The 25,972-nt window shown below is 38.2% G+C and overlaps 7 protein-coding genes and 1 long non-coding RNA gene across 8 annotated transcripts; 3 read left to right on the forward strand and 5 right to left on the reverse strand.

Annotated features, from left to right (window-relative positions):
* The first annotated feature begins 891 nt into the window (after nt 1-891).
* LOC6505522 (general odorant-binding protein 99b) lies at nt 892-1,493 on the forward strand. The gene has a single exon (XM_001964730.4). The coding sequence runs from the start codon at nt 949-951 to the stop codon at nt 1,402-1,404; it is 456 nt and encodes a 151-aa protein (XP_001964766.1). The 5' UTR covers nt 892-948; the 3' UTR covers nt 1,405-1,493.
* A 640-nt stretch (nt 1,494-2,133) lies between these two features.
* LOC6505523 (general odorant-binding protein 99b) lies at nt 2,134-2,690 on the forward strand. Its single transcript, XM_001964729.3, has one exon. It carries the CDS (start codon nt 2,188-2,190, stop codon nt 2,614-2,616), a length of 429 nt encoding a protein of 142 aa, XP_001964765.1. The 5' UTR covers nt 2,134-2,187; the 3' UTR covers nt 2,617-2,690.
* Nucleotides 2,691-3,189: 499 nt separating this feature from the next.
* On the forward strand, nt 3,190-3,768 carry LOC6505524 (general odorant-binding protein 99b). Its single transcript, XM_001964728.4, has one exon. The coding sequence runs from the start codon at nt 3,238-3,240 to the stop codon at nt 3,730-3,732; it is 495 nt and encodes a 164-aa protein (XP_001964764.1). The 5' UTR covers nt 3,190-3,237; the 3' UTR covers nt 3,733-3,768.
* Nucleotides 3,769-4,115: 347 nt separating this feature from the next.
* Nucleotides 4,116-4,669, reverse strand: LOC6506004. Its single transcript, XM_001964727.3, has one exon. The coding sequence runs from the start codon at nt 4,631-4,633 to the stop codon at nt 4,226-4,228; it is 408 nt and encodes a 135-aa protein (XP_001964763.1). The 5' UTR covers nt 4,634-4,669; the 3' UTR covers nt 4,116-4,225.
* Nucleotides 4,670-7,744: 3,075 nt separating this feature from the next.
* LOC116654561 lies at nt 7,745-11,268 on the reverse strand. The gene is made up of 5 exons (XM_032449821.2): nt 11,020-11,268; nt 10,777-10,897; nt 9,680-10,662; nt 9,392-9,617; nt 7,745-9,318 (listed from the first exon to the last, which is right to left on the reverse strand). Exons 1-5 carry the CDS (start codon nt 11,242-11,244, stop codon nt 8,921-8,923), a joined length of 1,953 nt encoding a protein of 650 aa, XP_032305712.2. The 5' UTR covers nt 11,245-11,268; the 3' UTR covers nt 7,745-8,920.
* A 2,362-nt stretch (nt 11,269-13,630) lies between these two features.
* LOC116654562 lies at nt 13,631-16,810 on the reverse strand. Its single transcript, XM_044714313.1, has 5 exons — nt 16,514-16,810; nt 16,271-16,391; nt 15,173-16,155; nt 14,884-15,109; nt 13,631-14,080 (listed from the first exon to the last, which is right to left on the reverse strand). The coding sequence occupies exons 1-5, from the start codon at nt 16,736-16,738 to the stop codon at nt 13,695-13,697; spliced, it is 1,941 nt and encodes a 646-aa protein (XP_044570248.1). The 5' UTR covers nt 16,739-16,810; the 3' UTR covers nt 13,631-13,694.
* Nucleotides 16,811-17,008: 198 nt separating this feature from the next.
* Nucleotides 17,009-18,829, reverse strand: LOC26513850 (cytolethal distending toxin subunit B). The gene is made up of 3 exons (XM_014905408.2): nt 18,419-18,829; nt 18,210-18,330; nt 17,009-17,855 (listed from the first exon to the last, which is right to left on the reverse strand). Exons 1-3 carry the CDS (start codon nt 18,641-18,643, stop codon nt 17,356-17,358), a joined length of 846 nt encoding a protein of 281 aa, XP_014760894.1. The 5' UTR covers nt 18,644-18,829; the 3' UTR covers nt 17,009-17,355.
* On the reverse strand, nt 17,009-19,880 carry LOC123257027. Its single transcript, XR_006506934.1, has 2 exons — nt 19,793-19,880; nt 17,009-17,346 (listed from the first exon to the last, which is right to left on the reverse strand). It is a non-coding gene; the product is annotated as an uncharacterized LOC123257027 (long non-coding RNA).
* Between the last annotated feature and the right edge of the window lie 6,092 nt (nt 19,881-25,972).

The raw sequence follows: 25,972 nt of genomic DNA on the forward strand, positions 1-25,972 counted from the left end.
CAGAGGTGATAAGTGCCAGGCCAATCCGATCCGGTCTCCACCCACTCTCGGCCACGGCTGCCGACTGATCTGGGGGTCAATCCAACATTAATTTGATGATCTGCCTAGGTTGTCTATTTATTTGCTTTTCTTTTGTGGGCGGAACCTCCTGCCGGGTTTTCTTTGTTTGGCTGAACTTTCGCTTTCCCTTTTTGTGTTTTGATTGGAATAATGAGTCTATGAACTCCACTGACCTATTCCGTCGTGCGTTTATTAAAGTTATTTATTTAGGTAATTTTCGACATTAGGTTAACATTTATAGAAGCTCCTGTTTTATTGAATATTTATGTAAACTGATAAATAATATTGAATAGTTATAGAACTATGAAGTGGACTGTCATATCCTTACAGGAAACTGAACCTTCAAAGAAAATTGAAATGTATGTAACATAAATAAAAATTTTAAATTTATTATATTATTTTATTTAATTTTGTATTATCTTTTTTAAAATTACATAAATTGTTTTAATTTTTTTTTTAAATAATCAATAAAAACTATATCTTTGGTTGTGAACCCAACTAAAGCTCGGTTTTCTACCACACTACAGCTCAACTGCCTCCCACCAGATGGCGCTAGCGTGGGCATTAGAGAGATGCTATTTCAAGAATAATTAGCCAAACGGACTAAATAATATTTTGTTTATTATATGTTCAAAGTCACGTCATTTCACTTGATAAGACATGAGTCAGTCTAGTTGGCAGCTGAGCATCTGGCGTCTGCATCTCTGCGCTTGTTGACCTTGGCCCCCTGATAAGGGTAATCAGGGAGACATCGGGTCAGTCAATCACACGCGAAGCGACCCTTTAGAAGGTTAATTCGATCGGCAGAGGTAAACAGTCGCCTATAAATGCAAATGCCGAGCTCGACGAAAATTACAGTTGCATCAGGGACTCAATATAGAAATAATTATGAAGGTTCTCATTGTTTTCCTAGTGGGCGTGGCCTTCGTCCTGGCCGGTCCTCACCACGAACATGGCCACGAAGGACACTATGAGATCAAGAGCCATGATGATCTGGTGTCCTATCGCACCGCTTGCGCCGAAAAGGTCCACGCAACAGAGGACCTGGTGGAGAAGTACAAGAAGTGGCAGTTTCCTGACGATGCGGTGACCCACTGCTACATGGCCTGTGTGTTCGAGAAGTTTGGATTCTACGATGCCGAGCACGGTTTTGATGTCCACAAGGTGCACATGCAGCTGGCTGGCCCCAGCGTCCATGTGAATCACTCGGATGAGATGCACCAGAAGATCGTCGACTGCGCCGAGTCCCACAAGGAGGGCGACTCCTGTGCCAAGGCCTACCACGCTGGCATGTGCTTCATGAACGCCAATCTCCGCCTCGTCCAGCACAGTGTCCAGGTCTAGGATGTCTGTCCAGGATTCTAGTCTCCAGACCACAGCTGATCGCTTGCTTGAAGTTCAAGTCGCTAATAAATATAATTTTTTTAAATATATTTTTTCTGACATGGTTTTTGGGGTTCAAACTACATACATTTTATTAATTCGAAGATTTATTTAAAGGATAAACAATAAGGGATAGCTCTGATCTTTTTTATGTGCTTACTATTGAAGAAGCTATAGAGTAGACCGGAGGAGTGATCGCGGAAAAATCATGTAAATTTGGACCTACATACTTGGTCTATAGAGATATGCACTCATATGTCCAATAAAATTTAATACATAGCCCGCAAACATGAATTGAGTGGAACTTTTTCGCCCAGAGAATAATGAACATTTTAAATATTTATTTTTTCGCTAAGAAAATAATGATTTCTTTGTGATTTTTAACCTAAAAAATGATAACATTAATTATTATTTACGGTCAATGATATTTTTAATTTAAAATCACAAAAACTGTTATATTAATAAAAATAAACAATAAAAGTTGTATCTCTGATTGTGAACACCATTGAAGCTTGTTTTTTAACCCAACCACCATCAACTACAACTTAATATTTCCCTTGATAAGACATGAGTCAGTCTAGTTGGCGTCTCTCCGCTGGTTGACCTGAGCCCTCTGATAAGGGTAATCAGGGAGACAAAGCAATCCATTAGAAGGTTAATTCGATGGAAACAGCTGCCTATAAATGGAAATGTCGAGCTCCGCAAAAATTTCAGTTGAATCAGGGAGCTTGTAAGGAAACTATCATGAAGATTCTTATTGTTCTCCTAGTGGGCGTGGCCTTCGTTCTGGCCCGCCCCCAACATGATGGCCAAGAAGGACACTATGTGGTCAAGTACGACTATGATCTGGAATCCGCACGCAAGGCTTGCGCCGAGGAGATCCGCGCAACGGAAGATCTGGTGGCGAGGTATAAGAGTCCTGAGCAGGCAGTGTCCCTCTGCTTCTTGGCCTGTGGCTTGGAAAAGTTTGGACTCTACGACGCCGAGCATGGATTCGATCTTGACAAGTTGTACATGCAGCTAGCCGGAGTTAGCGGCCATGTGGATAAGTCGGATGAGCTGTATCAAAAGATCGTCCAGTGCACCGAGTCCCACAAGGAGGGCGACTCCTGTGCCAAGGCCTACGACGCTGGCACGTGCTTCATGAACGCCAATCTCCTCCTCGTCCAGTAGTCCAGTCTCCAGGCTAAAGAAGATCGCTTGTTTGAAGTTCAAGTCGCAAATAAATATAATTTTTTTTAAATATATTTTTTTTGACATTGTTTTTGGGGTTCAAACTACATACATTTTTTAGACAAAGGAGGTAAACCTTTGGGACTAACTTATTTATTAGTATACAAAAACCCGGTCTTAAAGTTTTGTGTTTTGATTGGCGTGCGCTGATAGAAGATTTTAAATTTTTAGAAATTAGACAAAAAGTTATTTTTAAATTTTATGATAACATATATTTTTATTTAAAAATCACAAAAACTGTTTTAAATGTTCATAAAAATAAACAAGAATAGTTGTATCTTTGAACACCATTGAAGCTTGTTTTTTCAACCACATCCACCATCAACTACAACATAATATTTCCCTTGATAAGACATGAGTCAGTCTAGTTGGCGTCTCTCCGCTGGTTGACCTGTGCCCTCTGATAAGGGTAATCAGGGAGACAACGGGTCAGTCAATCACACGCAAAGCGATCCATTAGAAGGTTAATTCGATAGGCAGATGGAATCAGTCGTCTATAAATGGAAATGTCGAGCTTGGCAAAAATTTCAGTTGAATCAGGGAGCTTGTAAGGAAACTATCATGAGGGTTCTCATTGTTTTCTTAGTGGGCATGGTCTTCGTTCTGGCCGACCCCCACCATAAACATGGCCAAGAAGGACACTATGTGGTCAAGAACCACTATGATCTGGATTCCGCACGCAAGGTTTGCGCCGAGGAGATCCGCGCAACGGAGGACCTGGTGGCGAAGTATAAGAATCCTGATCAGGCAGTGACCCTCTGCTTCTTGGCCTGTGGCTTGGAAAAGTTTGGACTCTACGACGCCGAGCATGGATTCGATCTTGACAAGTTGTACATGCAGCTAGCCGGAGTTAGCGGCCATGTGGATAAGTCGGATGAGCTGTATCAAAAGATCGTCCAGTGCACCGAGTCCCACAAGGAGGACGACTACTGTGCCAAGGCCTACCACGCCGGTACGTGCTTCATGAACGCCAATCTCCCCCTCGTCCAGTACTCCAGTCTCCAGGCTAAAGAAGATCGCTTGTTTGAAGTTCCAGTCGCTGATAAATATAATTAAATTTTATTTAATATTTATAAAAATGCACAAAACAAATTTTTTTTGGTTTTGAACACCACTTCTACCACAGCCGTTTTGATATTCTACCACAGCGCAATTGCCCGCCACCAGATGGCGCCAGCGTAAGCATTGGGCAGATGCGTCGGAAATCCCATTAGCCTTGTTTCGTCCTGGCCGGTCCTCACCACGAAAATTGGAAGAAGCACGATATTCTGGAATCCTAAAGCAATGCTTGCAACAAAAGAATAACCGTACAAGAATCCTGATAATGGGGTGGCCTACTGCACAGTGTCCTATTCCTCCTCAATCTCCGCCTTACATGAAACACAGTCTAGGACATTCACAGTCCACAGCTGATCGCTGGTTTAACATACAAAACATAATTCCTTATAAAATTTTATTTTTATCAGTTACGGTTTTTGGTGTTACAACTAGAAACATATATTAGAAAAGTGAGTCAAGCTTAAACTAAGTTAGGGAATAAATAGTATTGCTAATTTCCTTTTTCCTTCATATAGTCCTTCACCCAACGACCGAATTGTCCCGCAGTGGCGCACTTGTAGGCCTCGAAGGCCCAATTACTGGGATCCCTTATCCTTCGCTCCTTGTTGTTGCAATAGTGGACCACCAGCATTAATTCCTCCGCTTGATTGTGGCTAGCAAATATCTTGGCTATCCGTTTGGCATCGTAGCCCGCCACGTCGGTCCAGAGTCCTAGTTTTTCAACCAGACATCGTAAAATTGATGGATCGTCTTCCTGGGCATCTTGGCGGCAGGTTTCCAGATCCTCGTAAACATTCTCAGGTGTGGGCAGTGACCAAGCCGGAGAGGCCTTTGCTCCGGCGATTGAAACCAGAAGCAGACAGCTCCAGCAAATTGTTAGTAGCTTAAGCTCAGACATTCCGTATCCGACAAATGAAAACTTATAATTGGGGCAAACACTGAGCGGCCAGACTGTTTTTATAGAATTCTCCGATTTCTGGAAACCAGTTCTAGTGACATTGGCATTAACCTAGAATTCATGGAAATTGGGACTGCCGGCCAGGGTAATTGTTTTTACCAGATGTACATGACCCGCCAGTATGACGCAATACCCGATGGTCTAATCTGGCTTATAAAGACTTTATGGGCGCATGTGAGTAACTTTCCAATGGTCGCTCGAATGGGCCATAACATTGGTACACCTGTACCTGTGTGACGCACGAGTTCAAGTTCATGAATTGTTTTGGGATATTATGTCAAATAGTCACGTTTCTAAATAAAATGGACAATAATTTTTAATAGAAATATGACTTGGGGTTTGCTTTAAGTTTTTCGTAGTTTTTCTGTCTACTCATGCATTATAATGTATTTCTGATAAACTTGAACTAAGGTTTAATGTATAAAGGACCTATTATGGAATTTTAATGCCTTTGATTTCTTCGGATGATTTACTTTCTCACCTTCAACTACCGAAACATACATATTAATAGGTTTTTTTGTAGAAAAACAAAGAATTCCTGTAAAATGCAACTGCAATTATAAGTGCGCGGCTGACTGAACCAAAAGACGAAAGGTACCAAAGGACAATTATTAAAAAATTTAAAAAAAAAATCCATTTTATTTATGTGTTTTTTTTCTCCAACACTCCTTTGACTGCACCGATGGGCTTTGTTTTTAGAAAGGGTTTGTCGGGGCCCTGCGACTTTCTCCGCCGACTGTGACTACTTCATTAAACATCCCGCTGTGGCGTTTTCACGCTGCAATAGACTTTTCCGCACCATTCAACCGGGTGGCACATGTCAGCCACGTTTGACAAAGCTAATTTCGCCACGGAGCCGGCTAGAAAGCTCCAACCTGCCGCCCTTTGCCCCACCCGTTTTCCATATTCCATACATACATAAACCAGACCACAGCCAGCCAAAACGCCAAACAAACACTTGACACGACCTATTCAATTATTTCTCAATTAAATGTCGTGTAAAGAAGTCATCATCATCGACTCGACATCGTCATTGCATTCGCAGTCGTCATTGAATGCCAAATAAACTGAAAATAATAAAAGAAATGATTATTAAAAATGTTATATATATATTTTTAATAAAATAGGTTTATAATCTATTGGTAAAAAATATGTTTTCTCATCTTATACACTTTTTGTTTTGGGTATAGGTATTTATCCTTTTTTTCTTCAAGTGTATACCCATAAACACTTGGCACATTTGCCTTGGGTCGCAATGGGGGGCGTGGCACGGCTCAACTGTCGAAATAGTCAAAGGCAAGGTAAATTCAATTTGATTTTTCATTTCCATTTGGCTTGGATATGGTTTGCGTTAGTTTGCCATGCAGGATTAAGTACTTAGTTTCAAAGACTTTTCAGTCACAAAAAACTGTTCTCCATTCAAACTCATGAATGGCAGGGAACCAAAGGGATTCTATATGGAGAAAAGTGTGCTTTTATGCCTTTTGTTTATTGGTTATTGGGTGAAATTGGCTATGAGCCTCTAGGATACTTAACAAACCATAAGTAACTATTAATTTTTTTAAGCGAACAGCTTTAAAACTTTCCGATAATATGTATTTAAAATATCTGAATCTAAATTTACAAAATTAATACAAAATAATAAAATTTCCCCCGTAAGTATGTACTTTTGTGTTCTTTTTAGAACTGTTTGCTTTTCAATTGCAATTCCCCTTCGCTCTGTTGGATATTCGGGCTTAATGGTCTGCGACTTGTTTCTTTTCAACGCCCATTGTTTCTGCCCCGGTCACGGTTTTTTTTTTATTCACATCCGGACTCCGGACAGGAGTCCGGCTCAATCTGAACTGTTTCCATTGTATAAGACCACCGACCCACCTGCAACGCAGCCCTACACCACCCACTTTGCCGGTTATCCTTGGAAAATGGGCAGCCGCTCACTGAAGCTGCTCTAATTGCAACTTTGAAACTCAATTGGGTAGACACAAGGCCGCTAGTCGGACGAGAGGGGTGGTGGCATCGCCACTTCTCGACCATAAACCACCAATTAAATATAAATGTTTGCGCTTTTCCAAGCAGCGTTCCGGTTTTTTTTTTGTGGGGCTTTGCAGTTTACAATTTGCACATGGTATGTCCGAGTCCGGGCGTCCGAGTCGGAAGGTCAGTTCCATTGCTCACACGATGAAAGGCTTCAGGACACGTGCGTTTTGTTTAAGCCCACTGCCAGGCGTTCTCCATTCTGCTCCAGACTTTATTATAGTCCTCAGCAAGGACCTCTAACGATGCTGCCTTTCTTTCACTCCGTCCTTTCACTCGAGGCCTGCATTTTAGTGCTAAATTCGCTGGAGTCGGAGAAATGCGACAGTAAAAACTTTTCGCCGAAGAAAAAATTAAAATAAAAAGCATACATATATATGTATGTGTAGGGGCGTGGTCTTTTTGTAGGCGACACATTGTGCCAAAAGTTTTCCTCGAATCGTTTGGCATAAAAGTTTTTCCTCTCAAACTTGCGAGCAAAGGAGAGGACGAGAAAAATGCTAGAAAATTGGAATACTTTTAAAAGTTTCAAACTGAATGCAAAAGCCATCTCCCTTCTGCTGTATTTCGCCAACTTCATTTTTTCCCAACTTAATTAATAATTAATTAGTGAATCTTCTCAAAGCCAAACAAGTGGCTGATGGCTGAAAGAAAATGGGAAATTTTTTATATAAAATAAATTTATGTTAAAATCTCGCACAAAAGACCATGGCAATGGCGAATAAAATAACTACACTTAGGTAAATTTTGAGTAATATAGTAATTACTATATAGAGATTTGATTATTATTGGATATTATGTTAATATAATAATTTAAATTGTGATTGAATGCATTTTTTGTAGAAATCATCTTATAGATTACTTACTTATAGATAAAACTATATTAATAAAGTACATTTTTATTTTTTTTTTCCAGTTTATTCAAGTGTTTTTTAAAATTTTTTATGGTATTAAATTTTGTTGACATTATCAATAAATGAAACTTTTATAGTTAAAACAGAGTTAGTAAAATATTAATGCAAATAATAAATATTTGCCAAAACATGTGCATTTTATAATTATTTAATAATAAGTATGATGCATGATTTTGGTGGAGTGTGGCAAGTATACTGCGAATCGGACTGAGATGGAGGCCAGCGCGTGCGGCGGCTTTTGTTGGCCGCACTCCGCGCATTAGCGTGGCTAAATTACTGGCGGAGTGTGCTCGTCCACTGGTCATCCGTGGTAGGTGGATGATGGGAGCCACGGGCTGGCTGGGCGGCACGATGGAGAATGTGGTAATTGGAATTAATTCAGCATTAAGCTGCATTTTCTTTAGTCAACTCTCCGTGAGCCTCGGCGGAAATAGGATTGGGAATGGTGGGATGTGGACACGACCATCCAGCGGCAGGGAATGGACGCAACCCATTATGAAGTACCAACATTTTGTATAATTTTTTTCTCTTCCTTGTCCTGTTTTATTTCAATCGCTTGGACTGTTAATTAATTGCGCTTAGTTGCCGCAAATGGCAGATGGCAAGTGCCACGGTCCTCCACAGTGGGCGTGGCCAGTTGGCAGTTAGCAGCTCGGAGTCATTAGCAAGGGAGCAATTAGCAGAACTTGGCAGCCAAATACATTTCCACAAGAAGAGGCGAGAATTTTACTATTTCTTAAATTAGGAATTTATAATTTTTTTGGTTGCTTTCAAGCGTTTGTAGTCATAGTCGTTAGCTATAATTCTCAACCCCCAATACTGATAATTTTGCAAACACTTTCTTTGCATTTATTATTTTGCAAATAATCAGTTGAAGAGTTTCTCTTGCTTGAATTCCCAATTATTGTTAGGCTTATATAAATTAGAAACCCGCATAATCAATATTGTGCGGGATTGTGTGTTTCCTTTCAAAGGCAACAATTGCAGTCAGAAGCACACACGCACTTATGTATTAAGAACAACATGGCGTATGCGCAATGTGAAAGCCAAGTGCTGGACGTTTCATTGGACATGAGATAGCTTCATTTTGTCTGCAACTTATTGACATTTTTACTCGCAACGAGGGTGGCCAGCTTAGTATCTATGATCACACAGGACTTACAAATGCTGATAAATTTTATCATTTTTAAGTTAAACCACTGTTATTAAGATTAAATATCAATGAAAGAAGCATAGGATTTGAAAATTCGTAAATGATTTTAGTTAATTTTACATTTTCTTAATCGTGAATATTATTCTTATCAATAACGAATCTTAATGCTCCAGGATTTTTCGACAAAACGCTTGGTTCCCATTCCGAATAGTTTTCGATCCAAACCCAACTATTATCTGGACGATATTCGTACACCCAATGGCTCCGATAGATACAACAGTTTGGGTAATCACTAAGCGCCGCGAAGAATATAACTGGGCGTCCGAACTTGTCAAAGAAGAACATTCCATAGATATTTCTGAGCCAAGGATCCCAATCGGAAACTTTATTTCCGTTTATAAATAACCAATTATCAGTATCATTCTCCTGAATATGTTTAGAACTAAATGCGACGGAGAAAGATCCATCTCTGAAGTAGTATCCAAAATTCCAATGCCGTAGAGACTTTACCCAAAATTCTGCTCCTGAAATTATAAAAAATATTTCGCTTTGTTAGGAAGGAATATTTTTATTTATCTATTCATTTTTTTAATTTACCTGACATTCCGTAAGCATCATTTACTAGCGCGTTGTTCCATTTTGCATTATAATAATCTTTAAACGTATTATATTCATTGTTGAAAAATCCATCATTACTAATAGTCCTTGAGAACTCACGTTGCAAAATAAGCAAGTTACGTGACTTGAGGATATTTTTATCTAATGCTTCCAAATTCTCGCTGATAACTGATTCTGCAGCTTTGTTGTAACAGCGATCAAATCTCTGTATTTGGATTAAAGACAACAGTTAAAAAATATTATTTATACAGTAAAGGGGTTAAATACCTGTTCATTTCTTGTCGCTGACAACTGTGCAGGGGTAATATGTCGATGACAATCGGTTGGACTGCTCCATCCCTCATGGGTCCAGGTCATACATAGCAATTTACCTTTTCTCAAAAATACCGTCATTGTCGGAGAACCTTTAGAGTTCATAAAAATCAAGCCGTGATGCGTTGCAGAAGACACACCAATAGCTCTTTTATGTCTAACACTGTAGGAGTAGGCGGCCTCTAGGCCAATTAACAAAGACAAATCAAGCGGATACCAATTGGCGCTTTTTTTAATATCAGAATCACGTTCAACGACGACTGGCTGCATGTAGGATCCATCCTGAAACTGCATAAAACCAGAGCTGGGTATCCTATCTTTATCGTCGTAAATCTCATCATACAAATTCGTCCAATCGTTGTATTTGCTTCTTCGTACGGTACAGGCTTGGTCTAAAATTTGTTGCAGGTTACCTCGATCGTATTGAATTGAAGTAATGTAGTTGGAAAAATATACGGCATGATGATCCGAGCCCGTCAGAGTGGGATTTACAGTTGCTTGATTGGAGGGGTTGTCCATTTGCGCGAAAACATTCTGATCTGCAGAGCCGTATATATAGTAATCTAGAACATCGTTACCGTGAGTGCTCTGAGGAGGCTGAACCAATCGTTCTTGGTTTTGAACCAAACTAGGTTGTACGTCTTGAGGCAAGCGGTTGAAATCCCCGGCTAGCATCCAGGAAGCATGGGGTCTGTGGATACTCATATGGGATCTAATGGCACGCAGTTGAGTAAGTACTTCGTTCCTTCTTCGAGTGGGCTCAGCATGGATGTTAAGGAAAATGTTATCAGTGCCAAGGACCAATCCCACAACGGGACGATTGATAAATGCACGGTCGCGGGAGTCACATATGGCTCGACGAGTATGCTGAGATACGAAGTACAATATCCCTGTCGCCTGGTGCCTGCTCACAATCGTCAATCCAAGTGCTTGCCGAACTGAAATTAAAATGTGATTAGTTGTAGAGTAGGCTGTGATTGGTTCAATTCACTTCAGTAGAAAATCAGACTGGAATATTTAATTAGGAAAAATAGATAGATCATTTTACATACCGTTTGAAGGTGCTGGGAAAAAGTATATATACAACCGCATTCCTTGATCAACATACTCGCGGACTTCATAATAACCAGCATTGACACATTCAAATTCATTTTCAGCATCAGCTACGATGAACTGTTTCAAATGTTTAAAAATAAAAATTAACATTTAAGTATATATTTATGTCTTCACTTATCTACAATCAGACTTAATATGGTGTGTTTTCAAATTTTCTTTTTCAGAATACCTGTTCGTACCTCTAAATTTTGATGGATGAGCTGGCCTGGGTTTTCGCTAGCAACATTTCCACTTTCTTGAACTAAAGCCAAATTCAAGGACGGGTTGCTCAAAAAAAAGTCCAAAACTTGCTGAAGCCGATATCCTTGTGAATTCCAAATCATGACATTATAGTCCGTAACTAAACTGGAAACATAATTCTGATTTAGTAGGACAGAAATTAACCATAAAAGCACTGTTTTCATTGTTCGAGCGATTTAGAAACTGTTTAGCGAATGATGAGAACCGTGTTGATATATGTCAGGCGAGCCCACAGATTATGCAGAAAGTGGGGATTTTTTCGGGTGACCTCGGTTATCAGCACACGTCCAAATATTTGAAACCGTACAGAGTTTTGTTATCACTTTCAACTTTAGCGTACATATTGAATATGAGTTTTTAAGATTTATGATAGAAAATTCCCCACAAATATAGGATCAGTATCATTCTTTCCCCAAAAATATAGGAAGCATTTAAATACACCAAAAAAACACTATAATATATTTTAAACTAAAAAATCATTTATTATACTGGTATTGAATACAGTTAAAGAAAAACTCAATTTAATGAAACATTTTTGGAGTTGGATAACCTTATCCAACTACCCGTCTCGGGGAAGGGTTAAAGTCTAATACCTTATGATCTCTGCCTTACTGCCTTATGGATGTTGTATGAGGTGTGTTGGCCATTCGCGCGAAAACATTTCAATTTGCGGAACCACATATAAAGTAATCTATTATTCTATTATGGTGAGTATTTTGCGGGGGGTGAATCAATCGTTCATGATTTGCATCCAAAGATGTCACTTCTCCAGGCCCGGTTGAAATCACCGCCTAGCATCCAGGAAGCATTGGGTTTATAGTGGCGCATATACATAAGTTTTAATGGCATTTAGTTGAAGTAAAACTTCGTTGTTTTTATTGGGTTCTGCGTGAAAATTGAGAAAAATATCGCTAGTGCCAATTGCCAAAAATTGCTGAGTGATTGTGAAGAGATACGAAGTATAAAATCTCTGACGCCAGTTGTTTGGTTACAAAAGTCTACCCAAATAGCTGCTCACCTGAAAAATAAAAATATAAATTTAAACCTTGTATAATTAAAACTTTTTTCAATGCAGCATGTAGGGTTGTCTTTTATTATACCCTTGCAGAGGGTATTATAATTTTGGTCAAAAGTGTGCAACGCAGTGAAGGAGACATCTCCGACCCTATAAAGTATATATATTCTTGATCAGGATCACCTCCTGAGTCGATATAAGCATGTCCGTCTGTCCGTCTGTCTGTCGGTTTCTACGCAAACTAGTCTCTCAGTTTTAGAGCTATCGAGTTGAAACTTTGCACACAGCCTTCTTTTCCTTGCAGGTAGTACATTAGTCGGAACGGCCGGGATCGGTCGACTATATCCTATAGCTGCCATATAACTGATTGATCGGAAATGCCAAAACTTCGTTGTTTTGTAAGATAGAGGGTTGGGACTTTCCACACATGTTATATTTGACTAACATATCTTATGTACAAAATTTCATAAGGATCGGCCGACTATATCCTATAGCTGTCATACAACGATCGGAATTGGCATAACTTTGGTGTTTTTTAAGTTAGAAAGATGGGACTTGGTACAGATTCTATTTTGGACAAAATAATCTGATTTGCCAAATTTCATAAGGATCGGTTAACTATATACGATCCGCTATGTATCTAATGATATAAAATGCGTGGCGCCACCTAGCGGACTGCGACTGAACTGCAAGGGTATATAAACTTCGGCTCCGCCCGAAGTTAGCTTTCCTTTCTTGTTTTTTATTACAACAAATATTTTATAGAAAATAAATTCCATCAAGAAATGAATCTTGTCTACCTGGATCCGATTTTCCAGTTTCTGAATTATGTCATTGATTTGAAGTCAAGAAAGTTCAACAGATTAAAAAATTTAAAAAAAAGCGAATCTTAGAATTATTTTTTAGGCACTTTTGAACAAAGGCTTGTCGAACAAAGTAAGCTTGAGAACATGGTGCGTAAGTTTTTAGCATTTCAAATGCGATTGAAAATAATTGTATACTTACCACCTCTGGGTACCGGGATATAATATGTATATAAACAATTGCGTGGATTGAGTTCGATACTCGCGGATTTCATAATTACTATCATTGGCAAAGTCGTATTCATTTTCTTTTCTTGGTCGCTAAATTACTATCGGAGTGTGCTTGTCCACTGGTCATCCATAGTAGGTAGATGATGGGAGCCTTGGGCTGGCTGGGCGGCATGACCACATTCTCTAGGTAATTTGAATGAATTTAAAATTAAGCTGCATTTTCTTTAGTCAACTCTCCGTGAGCGACCGTGAGGAAATAGGATTGGGAATGGTGGGATGTTGACATGACCATCCAGGGGCAAGGAATGGACGCAACCCATTGGACATGCGAGATACCTGAAATTTGTCTGCAACTTATTTACATTTTTAATCGCAACGAGGGTTTCCAGCTTAGTATCTATAATTAAACAGGACTTACAAATGCGGATAAATTGTGTCATTTTTAAGTTAAACCCCTGTCATTTTTGGTAAAATATCAATGAAAGAAGCATATTATTTGAATATATTATATTCGTTATATTGAGTTATTATATTCGTAAATGATTCTAGACAATTTTACATTTTCTTAATAGTGAATATTATTTTTATCAATAACGAATCTTAATGCTCCAGGATTTTTCGACAACACGCTTGGTTCCCATTCCGAATAGTTTTCGATCCAAACCCAACTATTATCTGGACGATATTCGTACACCCAATGGCTCCGATAGATACAACAATTTGGGTAATCACTAAGCGCCGCAAAGAATATAACTGGGCGTCCGAACTTGTCAAAGAAGAACATTCCATAGATATTTCTGAGCAATGGATCCCAATCGGAAACTTTATTTCCGTTTATAAATAACCAATTATCAGTATCATTTTTCTGAATATGTTTAGAACTAAATGCGACGGAGAAAGATCCATCTTTGAAGTAGTATCCATAATTCCAACGCGCAGAGAATTCTGCTCCTGAAATTATAAAAAATATTTTGTTTCGTTAGGAAGACACATACCCTTGCTGGAAGTATTATAATTTTGGTCAACAGTGTGCAACGCAGTGAAGGAGACATCTCCGACCCTATAAAGTATATATATTCTTGATCAGGATCACCTCCTGAGTCCATATAAGCATGTCTGTCTGTCTGTTCCTACGCAAACTGGTCTGTTAGTTTTAAAGCTATCGAATTGAAACTTTGCACACATCCTTCTTTTCCTCTGAACGGCCAGGATCGGTCGACTATATCCTATAGCTGTCATGTAACAGATTGAGCGGTAATGCCATAACTTTGGTGTTTTTCAAGTTAGACGGTTTGGACTTTTCACACATATTATTTGGCCAAAAATATTTGGTTAAAATATCTGATCTACAAAAGTTCAAAAGGATCGGCCGACTATATCTTATAGCTGTAGTAGAAAGATCGGAATTGGCATAACTTTAGTGTTTTTTAGGTTAGGAAGATGGGACTTGGTACAGATTCCATTTGAGCAAACCAAAAAGTGTCAAATTTTATAAGGATCGGCCGACTATACCCGATAGCTGCCATGTAACTGAATAATCGGAAATGGCACAATCTTCCTATTTTTAAAGATGCTTGGGGCTGTTAGAAAATGTATTCGATGATGATATTTTCATAAGGATCGGACAACTATATACGATCCGATATATATAATAATAATATAAGCTGCTGATTAACTGCAAAGATATATCAACTTCGGCTCCGCCCGAAGTTAGCTTTCCTTTCTTGTTTTATTTATTTATTTCTTTAAATTACCTGACATCCCGTAAGCATCATTTATTAGCGTGTTGTTCCATTTAGCATTATAATAATCTTTAAACGTATTATAATCATTGTTGAAAAATCCATAGTTTCTCATAGTCCTTGAGAACTCACGTTGCAATATAAGCAAGTTACGGGACTTGAGGATATTATTATCTAATGCTTCCAAATTCTCGCTGATAACTGACTCTGAAGCTTTGTTGTAACAGCGATCAAAACTCTGTATTTGGAATAAACACAAAAGTTAAGATAATATAATTTATACATTCAAATGGTTAAATACCTGTTCCGTTCTTGTCGCTGAAAACTGTGCAGGGGAAATATGTCGATGACAATCGGTTGGACTGCTCCATCCCTCATGGGTCCAGGTCATACATAGCAATTTATCTTTTCTCAAAAAAACCGTCATTGTCGGAGAACCTTTAGAGTTCATAAAAATCAAGCCGTGATGCGTTGCAGAAGACACACCAATAGCTCTTTTATGTCTAACACTGTAGGAGTAGGCGGCCTCTAGGCCAATTAACAAAGACAAATCAAGCGGATACCAATTGGCGCTTTTTTTAATATCAGAATCACGTTCAACGACGACTGGCTGCATGTAGGATCCATCCTGAAACTGCATGAAACCAGAGCTTGGTATCCTATCTTTATCGTCGTAAATCTCATCATAAAAATTCGTCCAATCGTTGTATTTGCTTCTTCGTACGGTGCAGGCTTGGTCTAAAATTTGTTGCAGGTTACCTCGATCGTATTGAATTGAAGTAATATAGTTGGAAAAATATACGGCATGATGATCCGAGCCCGTCAGAGTGGGATTTATAGTTGCTTGATTGGAGGGGTTGTCCATTTGCGCGAAAACATTCTGATCTGCAGAGCCGTATATATAGTAATCTAGAACATCGTTACCGTGAGTGCTCTGAGGAGGCTGAACCAATCGTTCTTGGTTTTGAACCAAACTAGGTTGTACGTCTTGAGGCAAGCGGTTGAAATCCCCGGCTAGCGTCCAGGAAGCATGGGGTCTGTGGATACTCATATGGGATCTAATGGCACGCAGTTGAGTAAGTACTTCGTTCCTTCTTCGAGTGGGCTCAGCATGGATGTTAAGGAAAATGTTATCAGTGCCAAGGACCAATCCCACAACGGGTCGATTGATAAACGCAAGGTAGCGGGATTCACATGAGGCTCGACGAGTATGCTGAGATACGAAGTACAATATCCCTGTCGCCTGGTGCCTGCTCACAATCGTCAATCCAAGGTCTGGCCGAACTGAAATGTGATTAGTTGTAGACTAGGCTGTGATTGGTTCAATTCACTTCAGAAGAAAATTAGACTGGATTTTTTATTCTTTTATTGGTAAAAAATGATAGAAAATTGTACTCACTGTAAGGAGTAGCTGGGAAAAAGTATATATACAACCGCATTCCTTGATCAACATACTCGCGGACTTCAAAATAACCAGCATTGAAACATTCAAAGGCATTTTCAGCATCAGCTACGATGAACTGTTTCAAATGTTTAAAAATAAAAATTAACGTTTAAATATATATTTATGTCTTCACTTATCTACAATCAGACTTAATATGGTGTGTTTTCAAATTTTCTTTTTCAGAATACCTGTTCGTACCTCTAAATTTTGATGGATGAGCTGGCCTGGGTTTTCGCTAGCAACATTTCCACTTTCTTGAACTAAAGCCAAATTCAAGGACGGGTTGCTCAAAAAAAAGTCCAAAACTTGCTGTAGTCGATATCCTTGTGAATTCCAAATCGTTACATTATAGTCCGTTACTAAACTGAAAACATAATTCTGATTCAGTAGGACAAAAATTAATAATAAAAGCACTGTTTTCATTGTTCGAGCGATTCAGAAACTGTCTAGCGAATGAAGAGAACCGTGTTGATGTTTGTCAGGCTAGCCCAAAGATTATGCAGAAAGTGTGGATTTTTTTTCTATTGACCTGGGTTATCAGCACTCATTCAAATATTTTAAACCGTACAACGTTTTGTTATCACTTTCAAGTTTTGCGTAAATATTGAATATGAGTGCTTTTTATATGAGTGATTTTAATGATTGAAAAAATCCCCACCTAAAAATATAATTTTAATAAAAAAAACACAAGAATTTAATTTAAAATAAAAATCATTTATCATTTATTATTCATTGTATATAAATGATTGTATATAGTGATTGTATATAAATCATTGTATTATAAATTGTATAAGAGATTAAAATGCATGCATGTAAAATGAGTTAAATCCCAAAATGTTAAATGAGATTAGCTTTTATCTGAACAAAATTAAAAGAAAGGTGGCTGCCTTTTATAAACTTTCAAAAACGACGAAAAATAAAATGCATGGACTCGGCTATACGTTATAATTCGAAAGGTGTTACTGTCACTAGTTGCTTTGATTTTTTAAATTATAATTAACCCGGGGGCGCCAAAGATGGAATTGGACAACCTTATCCAACTACCCTCTCGGGGCAGGGTTAAAATCTACTGCCTTATGATCAGAGACCAACTTAGCATTTATGGTTGTTGTATGAGGTTTTTTGGCCATTCGCGCGAAAACATTTCTATTTGCAGAACCATATATAAAGTAATCTATTATTCTATTACGGCGAGTATTTTGCGAGGGGTGAATCAATCGTTCATGATGTGGATCCAAAGTCACATCTCCAGGCTCGCGGTTGAAATCAGCGCCTAGCATCCAGGAAGCATTGGGTTTATAGCGGCTCATATAAGTTTTAATTGCATTTAGTTGAAGTAAAACTTCGTTGTTTCTAGTGGGTTCAGCGTGAAAATTAAGAAAAATATCATTAGTGCCAAAAACCAATCCCACAATAGGACGATTAATGAAAGAACGTTCCTTGCGATCAATAATTTCTCGGTGATTGTGAAGAGATGCAAAGTATAATATCTCTGACGCCAGTTGTTTGGTTACAATAGCCAATCCAAATTGCTGATTAACTGAAATAAAAATGTGCGATAAAACATTTTATAACTAAAACTTATATGTAATATAGCATTATTGTCTTTTATATTTTATTACAACAAATATTTCATAGCAAATTAATTCCACCAAGAAATTAATCTTTACCTGGATTCAATTTTCCAGTTTCTGAATTATGTCATTGATTTGTAGTCAAGAAACATCAACAGATTAAAAAATTAAAAAAAAAGCGAATCTAGGAATTACTTTTTAGTATCTTTTCTAGAAAAAAACTGTTACAACAACTAGTCAAACAAGGTAAGCTTGAGAACATGGTGCCCAAGTTTTTCACACAGCATTTTAAATGCGCTTGAAAACAATTTTATACTTACCACTTTTGGGTGCCGGAAAATAATATATAAACAATTGAGTGGATCGTGTTCGATACTCGCGGATTTCATAATTACCATCATTGGCAGAGTCGTATTCATTTTCACCGTCAATCATTATAAACTATTTTCGACAGATTAGAGAAAAAAAAGATAAGTGTACATTTTGAATAAATCTATTCCTTGAAACTGTTTACGTATGAATTATGTACCTGTACAGGTGGATTAATAATGCTGCCTGGGTTTTTGTCTGCAATATTTCCACATTCTTGCACTAAGACCAAATTTAAGGACTTGTCTTTATCCAATAAGTCAAAAACTTTATCTAGTTTATAACCCTCTGAATTCCAAGTCGTTATTCTATAATCCGTAACATCACTAGAAACGAGATTCTGATTCAGTAAAACTGGAATTAATAACGAAAGCACTCTATTCATTGTTCTGCGCGATTCGGACAATTTTTAGTGAATGATGAGTACATGGCCATGGAACATGTATAAATATCTATAGTGTAGGAAGCGGCACTGGAAGGAAATCCACGGGATCTAGGCAGCGACGCGGTACCGGCAGTGAAAGATAGAAATGCTTAATAGGCAAGAGAGTGAAGCGGCACGAGCAAATTTATGAAATTTAAAAATTGTATGCTGTTGATAGGTGTTATCTCAACTCAGCTTTTAGCAACTATAGGGGGTTTGTAAAGGTACCGGCAGAGAAATATAGGAATGATTATTAAATAGGCAAGCACTCGAGAGTGAACCGGCAACGAGCCAATTTATGAAATTTAGAAATTCTATGCTGTTGATAGGTGTTATCTCCACTCAGTGTGTAGCAAATATAGGGGTTTGTAAATCTTATCGGGAAAACGTTGTGTGTTCTACCGATCCTGGTCACTACACGTTTCTCCTTGATTCTGGATAACGGAAAATAGGTACTTATTTTGAAATTTTTAAGGCAATATAGGGGTCGGTATAACATATCTAGAAAACATTGTTTGTTCTACCGATCGTGTTTCCTGGTCACTATACAGTTATCCCTGTACTGTTTTCAGATAGCGCCAGATACCTTTATGGGTACATAAACTTATTTATATTAATTTGTTTGTATTTATTTTAAACTTTTCCCATATAAAATTATATGGATGAGAATTTACTTATCTCAAAGTGTAAAAAAGAATCGGTCGTGAGGGTTTTTCGGACTGCGAATATGGGTTTTAACAAGAAAAATAGCTTTTTCCATCTATGAATTTTTTGAAGATTTTGATGCATGTACAAATCGTATTCCGTTCACGAAACGGATAGAAACTGGTCAGGATATAGCCATTGATAGAGGCCCTAGTGTCCTTTAATCCATCTTAACAACTGAATGCATATGTTATACAAGTATTTATATATTATTAAGTGTGTAGTGCACTTTTGGCCAAAGTTACAATACCCTCTGCAAGGGTATAAAAAAAAACAAGATTATAATTTAAATTTTATAATTTATCATTTATTATACATGATATTGAATAAAGTTAAACAAAAACTCAATTTAATGAAACATTTTATAAGGGATTAAAAGGCATGCATGTTATGGAATTGGATAACCTTATCCAACTACCCGTCTTGGGGCAGGGTTAAAATCTACTGCCCTATGATCCGAGGCCAAATTAGCATTTATGGTTGTTGTATGAAGTGTGTTGGCCATTCGCGCGTTTCCTGTTTCCGTGTTTCCTGGGCACTATAATATTATTCTTGTACTGTTTTCAGATATTTCGAATCGGCAATAAATCGCTCGATACCGTTATGGGTATATAAACATATGAATATTATTTTTTTTTTTATTTATTTTAAACTTTGCTCATATGAAACTATACTTGTCTCAAAGTTTAAAATAGAGATTTTTCGGAATGCAAATATGGATTTTATCAACAGAAATATAAATTGATTAAGATACACCCTTTTATAGGGCTCTTTTTGTCCATCTATGCATTTTTTACATTTCCTGAAGGGGAAGGTGAAATTTCACAAAAAATAACTAAAATATTTTGTTCTAAGATTTTGATACAAATCTTGCCAAGACATTGCCATCGATAGGGGCCATACTGTCCTTTCATCCATCTTAACAAGTTAATGCATATGCATACAAATAATATGTGTTTAAATTTTAATTTTAATATTCAATTTTTAAAGCCTTTAGAATAAAGATCAGTTTTCACCTGTCTATTATCTGTAGTGGTGTGTCACTTTTTGATACTTTTTCACATTCTTTTGATGTAAGAATGTATATATAAAATAAAATTCCATTTTTGATAATAATATTCACAAACTGAGCCTTCATAAGGTTGGGAAACTTCTCAATCAACCCTTTTCATAGATTCTGAGCAGTCTGCTTCTTGTAACTGTTTTATCTGTTTTCCTTGTATGCAATGCCACGCCCCTTTCCTCTGCTTGTATGGGTATGCCACTCATTAACCTGTATATATATATATATGTACGAGTAGGAGTGTGTGTGAGTGGGTGGTTGGGTGAGTCTGCTGTTAAATCCTTTTGTTTTTTATCTGACAATCGCCAGCTTTCCTCCTGCCTGCAGCCTGTGTCTTCCATTGTCCCAGATATATTGTAGATAGTCATTGTGCTATTTTACGCTTGATTACGGCCAAAGGATTTTTGGCACACACGTACTCACACCCACACACCCACCACCACACCCTCCGCTTCCTATATTTTGGCATTGTTCATTGGCAGTTGACCGCGTGTTTGGCACTCGCAGATCCACAATACCAGTAATTCCTGTGCCTGCTCCACCTCTGCTCCTTGGCAACCATTAAGTGGATACGCTTATTATCCATTGTTGGCGTTGATATGTGCCCACTCTCTGTATCCTTTTCCCTTTCCCCCTTTTCACTAATATTTCCATTTCTATTTGGATTCGTTTTGACCTGGCGTATCCTGCCGACCATAAGTCCTGTGTAATTTTATTCATAAACTCGACTAAAACACGTTGCTGGCTCGGCTTAGCCAGGATTTGTAGTGTGGTGTTTGAAATAGTTACACTAAAAAAAAAAACAAAAATGTTATAAAAATTCAAAGTTCTAAGAACAACAGATAAGAGATATGTTTTTTGAAATTCAAAAGAGAAGAATACATTTGTCTATCTCTGAGAGAAGTATAAAGAATGTCTTTTAGGTATCTATATGGATTATTTGGATAAACTTCAGAAATCACCGAATCATAAAAGTATTTATAAGCAGAATATATATTGTTTATTAAATAGAAAGTTTTTCGTGCAGTACAACCGGTGTTGGGCGGCTAAAACTCCTTTGTTTTTCCGCGTTTATTTGCTTCTGGCAGTTGGCAAGGCATCAAAAAACACACAGCAGGCGGCTGGCTGGTTTGGCTTTTGTGTCAATGAATACAATAACCAAATTAAATAACCAAGGTGATGCAGCCAGGCTCATAAATCTGTTGCCTGCAGGCGCACCAAACAATTGCGAAGGGGTTAGAGCTGCAGAATGGAGAGCCTCCTGCAATTAGCGTACTTACCAACTAATAGATACTTATCTTCGGATCATAACTCATCCGCCGTCACAACAAAGATGCCTGGGAAAGAAATCTGTCTAACCTTTAAACCGTCTTACACATCCTCACTTGAGTTTATCGTTTTGATATCCAATTTGTTTATTTGCGTTTATTCCGGCATAAAATCAAAATAAACGCTGCGGGGACATTTCTACACATGTTCGTGTCCCTGTTGAAATGGCAAACAAATAATGATATCAACTGGCCGACTCAAGTGCATCCCTCCCGCACAAAGACCTGGGATGTGTGTGCGTGCATCCTTTAGATACATTTTCCTTAGAGTAGTACCTTTTTTTCCACTCGACTGATTCGCCTGCGAAATGAAATATCCACTCGAGTTCATCATCCACATTCTTCTGTTAGTTCTTTCCCTCCTCCAAATGCTTATTTTTATTTGCTTGTTTACCTTGCTGATTTTATTTTTTATTTCTTCTTTCACTTGCCTTGCTTTTATTTCGTTTTTTTTTTTATAAAATTGTGAGCAATTTAACTGCAATTAAATTGCAATTTTACCACACACAGAGACCCTGCGGTATTTGCGCAAATTTTTCACAAAGGCGTCAGTTTTCGCTGGCGATTTTTCTGCCTTTCTTCCTGAAGAGCCGGCTCCATTGTGTTGTTACCTTTGTGTTGGCCCGGCTAAAAGGAAATAACACTGAAAACCTTTGCATTTACAGATTTTACAATTATTTTCGCACTAAAAAGCGAGAGGCGCCACCCGGCCCCCGTTCTGCACCCTTGTTTCTGTGCAACCGCCTCTTGACTCGCTGGTTAATGCTGCTTTCTTTGTGCGCGGCGCATAAACAAAATGGCCGCCTTCTTATCTGGCCCATTGTAAGCCTCCGAGTCCTGCCGCCTTTATCCCGCCTTCAAGCTCCTCCTTCCCCACATCCTGTCCCTCTTACACACTTACTTTCCATCGCCGTGCAACGGCGCGTGCTTTATAAATTGTATTTAAAAGATATAGCAAAGCCAAACAATTCCTTTGAACGAATGCCACAAATAATTGCTGGCCTTGCTCCGCCAAGGGCTTTGTCTGGATCTCTGAAGGAACAAGAGACCAGAGTCCTGCGGAAATGGCAGCAGGATGTGGGAGAGGGTAGAAGCAGCTGGTACTTGTCCTAGGTGCTCTAATCGCGGTTTAACCACTAAAATGAAAGGTTTTAACTTGTACTTGTTATGATTTTATTAAGCAACAGCTGAAAATAAAGTCCTATTTTATCTGCTTTATATTGAATTTCATATAATTTAATTTTATAGACCCATCATTTTCATTCGTATGAGCCACTAAATTAATATAATTTGGGCAGAAAACATCTTTCTTCTCCCACATAACCCTAAAACATAAAACACACCCACTTCCCATTAAAATATATTTGTTCTCATTCATATAATTTTAATTACTCGACACGACCGAAACCCTTCTACGTGCTGAAACTACTTAATTTCCATTAGTTGGTTATACTGCATAAATATTGAATATAAATATTAATTAACACCCAAAGGAGGTAATCTTAAGGTATTTCCCAAAACAAGAAGGAGAAAACGCAAAAGTTTCCTTGCTAGTCGGCCATGTGTTGAATATTTAATTTAATTTAATTAAATTCACTTGGAAAATAACTTTGCAAGCGGCAACAGCAAGTGCCAACACCAGTAATGAGATAAATTTGCATAAAAATGTCCTGACTTGTCGCGATTCCTTCTATATCCTTGCAGCCTCCTTCGGTTTGTTGCCGAAACGAAAGTTATTTGCCAGTGGAGTTCGTGTCTGTTTTTAAGGATTGGCAAGGGTGGGGAGGTGACAGTGGAAGCAGATGATGCGATGCCACTAATCCTTTTCGGGGGAAAATACTGGCATATGCCAACACCAGAGAATCAAATGCCAAATTAAATTTTAAATAACTCTCCAGCAGCGGGGATAACAACATTTTCAAATGTTTAAAAATTTCGCTACTTAATGAAAAGCAAAAAACCAGCGTCGAGTGGAAAGATGGGCACGTGCCGCTCATAAAGGATAGCGATGGTCCATTGTCCTCGCAGGATACTGCATCTAATCCTGATTCCGTCAGCTTAATGTCACCAAAACATATTTCACTTTTACAAATTGAAAACAAATTCAACCCGCGCTTCCTGGTTACAAAAAAAACCTAGGCTGTATACATTATCCTTTTTCTATTTTTCCTTTATTTTTTTTTGTGATAAATTGTTATCCTGTTATGGGCTCAAGTGTGCGGTGTGTGTGTGTATTATTGCTGGTCAGTTTGGGTCGTTATTTTTTCGGTCTGGACTTTATCTGAAGTATCATGTAGCTGATGCATGAATTATGCGTTTTGGCTGTTTTTGATCATTTTTTGCAGCCGAATCATATATTTTGGCACTCCTCCCTTCTCAATAATAAAGTTTGTCTGTCAAGACAGTGGGGGACAAATATATTTCCAAATAATTTAATAATGTCGTTGTCTCTCTGTGGACTAATATACACATGGATTTATCTATAGGCTTTTAAGATCAGTTAAAATGTTTTGAAAATTTAAAATCTATTTGTTTGACTAATGCATAAATGACCTATAGTTTTCCAACTGACCTGATACTTATCCAAAAACACAACCACTGTGCCAAATTTCTGGTTTGGTTGCACCCCTTTTTCAGATCGTTGGCCTGCTTTAATAAACTTAACAATAACTGCTTTTATATCACCCCTCTCCGACCGTTTGTCATAAATAATTCTAATAATAAATTAAATGCATCCGCTACAGCTCGACTTGGATTTTGGGTTCGGGTCAGTGATGAGTGAGTGAGTTCCAAAAACGATTTGCACCCCCATTTGTCTTGCCAGGCTCAGACAGTTATCCTTGGCCAACGGCCACAGGCACACAATGCAATGAAAAACCACCACAAGCCCATTCCCTCGACTCTCAATCCTTGAATCGTTTTCGGTTTTTGAAAACTCACCAACATTTGATTTCTGTTTGCCAAGGAAAGTCAGTTGAGCGTGTCTCGAAAATTGAATTAAATTATTGTGTTGCCATTCGAGATACATTCGGGAAATTTTAATTACCATTTGGCAAGCAGACACCTGGTAGCAGATTCATAAGCAATTATCTCAGGTATAAGTGGGGGCAGGCTGCTCACCCAATTGAATGTGTGTAATGAACATATTTACACACTTTCCGTGACGAAATTTGATGGGAGCTTGCGGTTGAGCTGAGCTCATGAAATGAAATTGTGGAATGTCACCCACAGACACTGCCGAGCATCCGAACATCCAGAATTTAGCAACCACCACCAGTTACAGATACGAATCCACCGACCCCAACGAATTGAAATTCTTAGCCACACTGGGCTTACAACTTTTAACAAAAATAGATGTATTTATTTATCATTTATTTCAAAATGAATGAGATCCAAATTTGGACGGTGTAACGACCCCAGTTTAGTTGTGAATCCACCTCTTCCCGGCCTAAATATTACAAAGTGTTTTTGCGCCCGTGGCCTCTGGCTTTTCAACAAAAATAAAAAAGGGCGTTAAGCTGGGGGAATGCCTTCTGGTTGAAGGGGGAACATTGGTGGGACGAGTCGACGTTTATTGGCAATAATTATGGCAGACTGCCGACGACATTTGACCGAAAACACCAGCAGATGAACCACCCATCCCACTCCCTTGGTCGACCTTATTCCCGAGTATCCTCATCTCCATTCCAATGGGCTGGCAGACAATGTCAAAGTGTGATTTTTCGCTTGAAATACTTTTGCAGAAATGCCGGCTATGACGGTCCGTCCCCCAGCTTCCCCCTCGAGTTTGAGCTTTGAAAATATGTTTTACTGGCATTTTGAATTATGCTCGAGTGCTATTGTATAAATAAACGAGGTGGCTGTTTGTGGGTGGTGGCACATCATTGAGAATTGAAATTTATCTTATATTTATTGATAAAGGTGGATGGTGAGATATGGGGAAGGAATTAAATGTCTTTTTATGCTTAGAAATAATTAAATAACTCTTGGCTCATTCATGTATTAAAATAAGTCATAAATATATACTTTCACAGTTTAATAGTAATTATTTTTCCATTTAATTTAAAACGGTTTCTCATCTCCCTGATTTTCGACTCTCATTTAGCTACATGAGACGTCTTTCCATATGCCTGCATTTCAAGTCAGTTCTGAAGTGGCCGCGACTCGAGCTCAAACGATTTTAATGTATATTAT

Source organism: Drosophila ananassae, chromosome 2L (assembly GCF_017639315.1).
Source record: "Drosophila ananassae strain 14024-0371.13 chromosome 2L, ASM1763931v2, whole genome shotgun sequence".
Lineage (NCBI taxonomy): Eukaryota > Metazoa > Arthropoda > Insecta > Diptera > Drosophilidae > Drosophila > Drosophila ananassae.

What these genes read in the sequence shown, in the direction of transcription:
- LOC6505522 (XM_001964730.4), top strand. Translation starts at nt 949, where the DNA reads ATGAAGGTTCTCATTGTTTTCCTAGTGGGCGTGGCCTTCGTCCTGGCC.
- LOC6505523 (XM_001964729.3), top strand. Translation starts at nt 2,188, where the DNA reads ATGAAGATTCTTATTGTTCTCCTAGTGGGCGTGGCCTTCGTTCTGGCC.
- LOC6505524 (XM_001964728.4), top strand. Translation starts at nt 3,238, where the DNA reads ATGAGGGTTCTCATTGTTTTCTTAGTGGGCATGGTCTTCGTTCTGGCC.
- LOC6506004 (XM_001964727.3), bottom strand. Translation starts at nt 4,633, where the DNA reads ATGTCTGAGCTTAAGCTACTAACAATTTGCTGGAGCTGTCTGCTTCTG.
- LOC116654561 (XM_032449821.2), bottom strand. Translation starts at nt 11,244, where the DNA reads ATGAAAACAGTGCTTTTATGGTTAATTTCTGTCCTACTAAATCAGAAT. An exon ending in TTTCCCAGCACCTTCAAACG is followed by an intron (nt 10,663 to 10,776) that starts GTATGTAAAATG and finishes TTTTAATTTCAG; the next exon opens with TTCGGCAAGCACTTGGATTG. An exon ending in CAGCGACAAGAAATGAACAG is followed by an intron (nt 9,618 to 9,679) that starts GTATTTAACCCC and finishes ATCCAAATACAG; the next exon opens with AGATTTGATCGCTGTTACAA.
- LOC116654562 (XM_044714313.1), bottom strand. Translation starts at nt 16,738, where the DNA reads ATGAAAACAGTGCTTTTATTATTAATTTTTGTCCTACTGAATCAGAAT. An exon ending in TTTCCCAGCTACTCCTTACA is followed by an intron (nt 16,156 to 16,270) that starts GTGAGTACAATT and finishes ATCACATTTCAG; the next exon opens with TTCGGCCAGACCTTGGATTG. An exon ending in TGATGCTTACGGGATGTCAG is followed by an intron (nt 14,081 to 14,883) that starts GTAATTTAAAGA and finishes TTATAATTTCAG; the next exon opens with GAGCAGAATTCTCTGCGCGT.
- LOC26513850 (XM_014905408.2), bottom strand. Translation starts at nt 18,643, where the DNA reads ATGAATAGAGTGCTTTCGTTATTAATTCCAGTTTTACTGAATCAGAAT. An exon ending in TTATTAATCCACCTGTACAG is followed by an intron (nt 18,331 to 18,418) that starts GTACATAATTCA and finishes TGTCGAAAATAG; the next exon opens with TTTATAATGATTGACGGTGA. An exon ending in TTTTCCGGCACCCAAAAGTG is followed by an intron (nt 17,856 to 18,209) that starts GTAAGTATAAAA and finishes TTTTTATTTCAG; the next exon opens with TTAATCAGCAATTTGGATTG.